The sequence below is a fragment of the Oppia nitens genome, unplaced genomic scaffold (assembly GCF_028296485.1).
Source record: "Oppia nitens isolate AA-2021 unplaced genomic scaffold, nextdenovo-longstitch-racon4-pilon3 scaffold35_pilon_pilon_pilon, whole genome shotgun sequence".
Lineage (NCBI taxonomy): Eukaryota > Metazoa > Arthropoda > Arachnida > Sarcoptiformes > Oppiidae > Oppia > Oppia nitens.
The window spans coordinates 246,878-254,717 of NW_026533216.1; the positions used below are offsets into that span (position 1 = coordinate 246,878).

Below are 7,840 nucleotides of genomic sequence, written 5' to 3' on the forward strand. Positions count from 1 at the left end.
TGTGTGTGTGTGTGTGAGTGTGTGAGTGTGTGTGTGTGTGTGTGTGTGTGATTTGTGTATGTGTATGTGTATGTATGTGTTTGTGTATGTATTTGTGTGTGTGTGTGTGAGTGTGTATGAGTGTGTGTGTGTGTGTGTGTGTGTGTGATTTGTGTATGTGTATGTGTATGTATGTGTTTGTGTATGTATTTGTGTGTGTGTGTGTGTGTGTGTGTGTGTGTGTGTTGTGTGTGTGTGTGTGTGTGTGTGTGTCAGTGTGTATGAAGTGTGAAAAATGATATTTTTTAATAATATACTGTACACATACACACACAGCGCCTAAATAAAGAAAGAAAAATATTTTTTTTATTTTGAAAGATAAATTGATTTTTCAATTAATAATCATTTATATATTGTATATATGATATAAAAATAATGACAATAATAAATGTTTGTGTTTTAAAAATTTTCTCATTTTATGTTTTAGTATTTTTTTTTATTTTTTTATAGAAAAACTGCATTTAAATTTTTTCTTGTAGTTTTTAATTTGTTGTCTCATTAATAAAAAATAAAATTAATAATTTTTTTAAAAAACATACAAATTATTTTTGGTTTAAAGATTTTTTCAAAATTTTATTGATGAAAAATTTATTGATACTTATATATATAATGTCAATATTTAATAATAATAATAATAAATAATAAAATTAATTTTGTGCGCCCTCAATGTATATAATATACAATGCATTTTATTTTTGTTAATATATAAATATCAATAATAATAATCATATTCAATAATAATAATTCAATATTCAATTTATATATTAATATATAAATATATTTACAACATATACACATCATTATTACAAACAAATCATTTTTTTATTTAAATTTATTTTTTTGTTTTGTTTAAAGTATTTTTTTTATATAAATTAATTGATAATGAAATTTGTTTTTTTTAGTTAACTAATAATAGTAATTATAACAAATAATAAAATATATGAAAAAAAACAATTAGTTATTACTGTTATTATTATTATTATTATTAATACATTAGTAAATGCTTGACCTAACTCTGGCCACATACTCGTCCTGAATGGCCTCTTCGCGGGCGTCCAAACACAGTACTACCGTCGACAGGAACAGTAGAAAAGCGGCCAAACCGTCGATACCGGTAATGCCTAACATTATGACATCCCATTCAACGTAGGCATTGATGCCGCTTATCTTGTCTTTGGTACTGTGATGCGGATAGATATGCAATTTAACTTTACCGCCAGTGCCTCCAGCGCCCTGGGCTCCATTATTGCCGACTCCTGTCGTTGTTGTGGCCGTCCCACTGGCGCCCGTTCCCGAACTATGATGTACTCTATGGTGATCGGTGTTGATCGACGAGGCAAACAAATTGTACGAATGGCAGGGCATATAAAATGCCACATACGAGGCATAAGCTGTCAACAGTGTTATGCCACCCAATATGATGATCACCTATATATATATATATATATATATATATATTAGTATAAAGTATATGCACCGGTATGTCGTTAAAATACAAGTTGTTGTTTTTTGTTGTGTGTGTGGGATTGGATGAAATCAAGATTTGTATAAAATAGTGATTTATATACACATATAGATAGCACATACACACACAACAAAAACAACATCATATCATTTTATTTGTGACAACAACCGCACCAAACAATGGGATGACAGCCACACACACACACACACACACACAGTATGTTAGTGTCAGCGGTGATGTTGATGATGATAATGGGTATCATCGATGAGTTATAGTGTGGATGTATGTTTTTTCAAAGAGAGAGAGAGAGAGAGAGAGAGAAAGAGAGAGACAAAGAGAGAGACAGAGAGAGAGAGAGAGAGAGAGAGAGAGAGTTAAACATTTTGATTATTGGTTGTGAAAATACTAGTGCCACAAATAATAATAATAATAATAATAAGTTTTATCGTAATTGAATTCAATGTTCAATTCAATGACTTTTCAACCCCTCTATCACTTTCAATATATGGTATACTATATATAGATATATATATATATATATATAAGAGTTGTCTGTGAATTCAATTTAAATGACAATAAATAGGAGTGAATTTTTTTGATAGTCATAGAAAAATAAAGTAAAAAAAATAAAAGAGTGAGAATCGATAATAAATGGTTTGATCTATCTTTTATAGTACTCATATAGTCTAATACGGTATAGAATATACTGTATATATATATATATATATATATATAATTTATATACATATGTATATAAAAATATATAAAAGTTTATATATAATAAAATACAATAGCTATCCATATATATATATATATTAGACTTTCTATTTTCTATAATAGCCGTTAAAAAGCTTACATTATGTATATACAGTATATATACTGTATATATATTAATACATTGAGAGAGAATAGCTATCCTATTATTATTATTATAATACGGTAATAGTGTATACAATATACAGTATATCCATATATATATGACTAAAAAAGCTTATTTTGAAACACAGACACATAGACATAGACATACAGAATATTCTTTTAAACTAAAAATAACAATAACAATAACAATACTAAATGCAAACAATATACTACTACTACTACTACTACTACTACTACTACTACTACTACTACTACTACTACTACTAAATATAAGCTAAATAACAATAATATTAGTTTATATATATAAAAAAAAWTTTACATACAAGTAAATGAAAGCCAAATCTGAGATCCTCTTGATTGGGTGCTATGTTAATAAAGGCCAAAAGGAACAGTAGTATATCGGCACAGATAACAATAATATGATAGACTTTTAATGTATCGTAAAAATGTTCAAAAAATTCTTCCATAATACTAATGTTATTGTTTTGCCATAGTTTGTCATCGCTGGGCAATGGTATACATTGACAATCTTTTTTGATGATCACAACAAATGAACCGATGATTAATAACTGTCAGTATTTAGTTTTTGGTTGTTTTTTGTTGTTGTTGTTGTTGTTTGAATCACCAAAAAATAATAATAATAAATAAAATGATAAAGAATTAGATGAAGAATAATATGTTTTTTTTGTTATTGTTTTTTTGGTTAGGTTTGGTGTTTGGTTTAGGTATGATGTGTTTGTTTTATATATATATATAAGTTATAATAATAATAAGAATAATAATAATAATAATAATAATTTTTTTAATATATAAAAAATAATATATAAAAGTTAGAGAGACAACAACAACAACAACAAAAACACACACAAAATTAATTGTCAACTAAAAAACCATACATAAAATACAATATATAGTAAAGTATTATAATATAATACATAAAAATACAATACAATAGCAAATTTTGTGTGTTATATATATACAGTATATGTTTTAGTTTAGTTAAACTGTGAATTTTTTTTCGACCGTAAAAAAAAGTTTAGCGTTTTTTTTTCCAAACTTTGTTGTTGTCGTTATTGTGTGTGATTTTTGTTTAACAAAATATACAATAAACAAAAATACTGTTTTATATWTAATTTGTTTTAAAAAATAGTAGTAGTAGTAAAAAACACAAATTTTTTTCCATACATTCAATTATTGTGATATATTATACCAAATGTTATTTTTTTCATTTCAAAATTTATGTTTGCTGTGTATATRTATACTGTGTCTATATATATAGTGTATGTATGTTGTAATTTATATGATATTTAAACTCTAACATTTTAGATGATGCTCTCTCTCTCTCTCTCTCTCTCTCTCTCTCTCTCTCTCTCTCTCTCTYTACTCTCTAATATCATARAGGATATGATATTGTAATGGGAATTGATTTTTCTTTATATATATACCGGTTTATGTACAGTGTGTGTTTGTTAAGTGTTATATCATTTTTCTAACCGTTAATATGATATTACCGTTTATGGTGTAAAAGTTATATCATATAATACTGTATTATATAGTGTGTGTGTATGTGTGTTAGTATAGAGAGAGAGAGAGAGAGAGAGAGAGAGAGAGAGAGAGAGAGAGAGAGAGAGAGAGAGAATTTTGTGGTGCAAAAAAACTAAAAATATCATATTATATATATATATATAATAACAAAACTAATTTTCGTACACAAAAATCGCTGCTCTCTTATAATATATATAAATGGAGTTAAATTCTGTGGTTTTTTCTTTAAGAGAGAAAAAGAAAGAAAGAGAGAGAAAGAGAGAGARAGAAAGAGAGAGAGAGAGACCTATTTTCTTTTGGATGTATATGTATGTATGTTTGATACAACTACTGGTGCGGTACACCCTCTAAGCACTATAAAAGATTGGGTATAATGGTATCGCTAATACAATAGAAAATGTCATTATAGTGGGTGAGAGAGAAAGTTAAGAGAGAGAGAGAGAGAGAGAGAGAGAGAGAGAGAGAGAGAGAGCACAGTTAGCTAACAAACACACACAAAATGTGCGATAATACATAAGCTAAAGTGTTACTTAATATTATATGTGATATCATTTGTCAATAGATAGGTTTGTATGTTATTTTGTTTGTTATGGCACTCACACTATTACTACTACTACTACTTTGTGTTTTAATATATAAGTATAGACCGTGTAATGGCTTTTATTATATTGGATACCCTATGAAATATTAGTAGTAGTAGTAGTAGTAGTAGTAGTAGTAGTTGTTGTTGTTGTTGTTGTTGTAGACATTGATATATATTATATCATATCACATATATATTGGTATATATATATATATATTACAAATAATATTGAGAACTATAGAGTAGTTTAACTTAAAAAATAAAAAATAACATTTATTATTGTATAATATATATATATATATGATATAAATGTTATACTAATCATAACTTAGAAAAATTAAATTATTATATATAATGATATTTTATTAGATTAAATGTGAGAATAAACATTAAAAAAWAAAATAAAATGTCATTAACTATAAATATCAATTCATTTAATAATATTAATAATTATAGTAATAATAATAATAATAAACTGTTTATATATATATATAAWATATATGATTTCAAAACTAAAATAATTTAAACTAAAAGTCAATCGTATGATAAATTTAAATTGAAAATAAAATCAAATATATTCAGTATAATCACTTAAAATAAAAATATCTGAAAAAATGTTTCACAACAACAAAAAAGTTTAAATGTGATTTGTACAATAATTTTTATTATTATTATTAGTTTTATTATTTAATGTCTAAAGTGTATTAAATTATTATCTTGTTTTTTTTTTGTACTATAGTCTATTGTATTCAATTGTATTATATATATATATATAATAAAAATAATAATAATTTTAAATTTTTAATGCCATATGAATAGTTTATATGCTTTACTACATTATACTATTATCTACTTTTTATATATAATACAATATATATATATAGCTAATAAAAGTTTAAAATTATTTATATGTAATATATTTCTTTTATCTTTTAGCTATTTTTTATCTATAACATTGTGTATATGTTGTATGTGTGTGTGTATGTATGTATAGTATATATGTATGTACTGTATGTATGTGTCTATGTATGTACAGTATATGTATGTGATGTTCAAAAATTTTTTAATAGACATCAAAAATCTATAATTCATTGTTATGATTATTGCCAGCTATAATAATATTATTATTATTATTACTGTATTATATTGTACTATACTGTATAGTCTATACAGTATAATATCAAACCAACAAAAATACACACACAATTATTATTATTATTTTTTACTCATACAAACACATAGCGTATAAACATTTTTTTTATTTCACTAAATAGCAATATAACAACATTAACAACACAACAACAAAAACAAAACTATTGCAAAATCCTATTATGTAATATCTAATTCTTGTAATATTTTTATTTATTTATTTTTCATAAACTATATACAGTTATATTCWGTATAATAAAATATACCAGTATTTACACACAGAATAAGTATAAATATATGCAGAATATATTTTTAATAATATGTAAACATATATATATATATATAATATTAATATATAATAAATTGTGAAATATTTAATATATATMTGTGTTGTATGTACAGTACATACACACATACATATAAAATATAATAAGAGAGAGAGAGAGAGAAAGAGAGAAAGAGAGAGAGAGAGAGAGAGAGAGAAATATTATGATATATCTATAATACATATATATATATATACTTTATATTATTTATATATATATATATATATATATATATTATTGTTATATGATAAAAGAAAAATAAAATACTAATAGCAAAAAAATAATAATAATAAAGTAATTCCCAGTTCATAGAGCTGTTGGCTTTTTTCCCACACATAGACATACAATACATACAAATAATATATATATATATAACAAAAAAAAGTCTTATGAATAATACTTATTTGTGGCAAAAAAATCACTGTGAATATCATAATAGCGACAATAATAATAATAATAATAATAATAATAATAAAATAATAATAATACTATATTAACGAAAATATAATGATAATCTCAGTGTTAGCGTCTATTGTATAGCATTTATACTGTATTATATATATATATTGTATAATATTTTTAGTTGAATAAGATATTATATTTATTGTCTTTTTTTTTATACAATATTTTTTATTTTGTTATATAATATTATACATATATATGATATAATATATATATATATATATATATATATATATACTACACATTCAAAATGAAATACTGAATATATTCATATTATATAATTTATATAATATATGAGAACAATAGTTATATAAAGAAAAATTATTTAACAAATATAAAGAAAAAAATAATAAATTGAATTAAGAATAATATTCTGATATTTTATTTTATTTTTTGATACAACTATTATCATATCGTTATACTACAGGCGCTGTAATATATATATATATATATATATATATATATATATATATATATATATAATACATACATACATTCATATATATATATATATATGAATGTATGTATATTATAATATATAATATACAGTATATACATATTTATATATATATATAACTATGTGCAYCGAGAAAAAAGCTTAATACAAATAAAACATAATATCGATTTGTAACATAAGATTGCAATATATATATATATAGTATGTATGGTATAATATATTTGAGAGAACGAGAGTTAGTTTCAAATATATATATATATATATATTTGGTATAGTATTATACATATAAAGTGAAAGATACATTTTGATAGATATACATTGAGTGAGGCATTGCATGACTGAGTGAGTGAGTAAGTGAGCAAATAATGAGAAAGAAAGAAATAAAGAGAGAGAGAGAGAGAGAGAGAGAGAGAGAGAGAGAGAGAGAGAGAGAGAGAGAGAGAGAGAGAGAGAGAGAGAGAGAGAGAGAGAGACTGTTTGATAAAAGGAGTGATTATTTTTTTTGCCACAAAAAACAACAACAACTACTAAAACATGACAACAACATAAAGATATGATACGATATACACAGTGTATATAACAGTGTATATATGTATACTTACAGCACACAGAAAAGTGACGATACGATGAAAGCACCAGTGCTTTGGATAACTTGAAGACATGTCGTTATTTTTTGAGGAATGGAGGTGTGTTTGGTCTGAATATTGTGTGCACTGGTATGTTGTTGTTATTATTATTATTATTATTAATATTTATTAACTATATAAAAATTTGTAAGTTAGTACAGTATATATATATATATATATATATATATATATATATATATATATGCCAGTACACCTGCACCTGTATAAGCCTTTTTAATGTGTCGTGTCGATGCTAAACACTGTTTACTTTACCACATAAGAGTGAGTGAGTGAGTAAAAAATTATATA

At 23.9% G+C, this 7,840-nt stretch overlaps 1 protein-coding gene across 1 annotated transcript; it reads right to left on the minus strand.

Annotated features, from left to right (window-relative positions):
- Positions 1 to 1,032: 1,032 nt before the first annotated feature.
- Positions 1,033 to 7,607, minus strand: LOC128957062 (uncharacterized). The gene is made up of 3 exons (XM_054302778.1): positions 7,508 to 7,607; positions 2,707 to 2,952; positions 1,033 to 1,467 (listed from the first exon to the last, which is right to left on the minus strand). Exons 1-3 carry the CDS (start codon positions 7,565 to 7,567, stop codon positions 1,033 to 1,035), a joined length of 741 nt encoding a protein of 246 aa, XP_054158753.1. The 5' UTR covers positions 7,568 to 7,607.
- Positions 7,608 to 7,840: the final 233 nt, after the last annotated feature.

Excerpts from the sequence above, each read along its gene's own strand:
- LOC128957062 (XM_054302778.1), bottom strand. The coding sequence starts at position 7,567 with ATGTCTTCAAGTTATCCAAAGCACTGGTGCTTTCATCGTATCGTCACT. Across the intron at positions 2,953-7,507 it reads TCGTCACTTTTCTGTGTGCT|TTATTAATCATCGGTTCATT; the intron begins GTAAGTATACAT and ends AAATACTGACAG.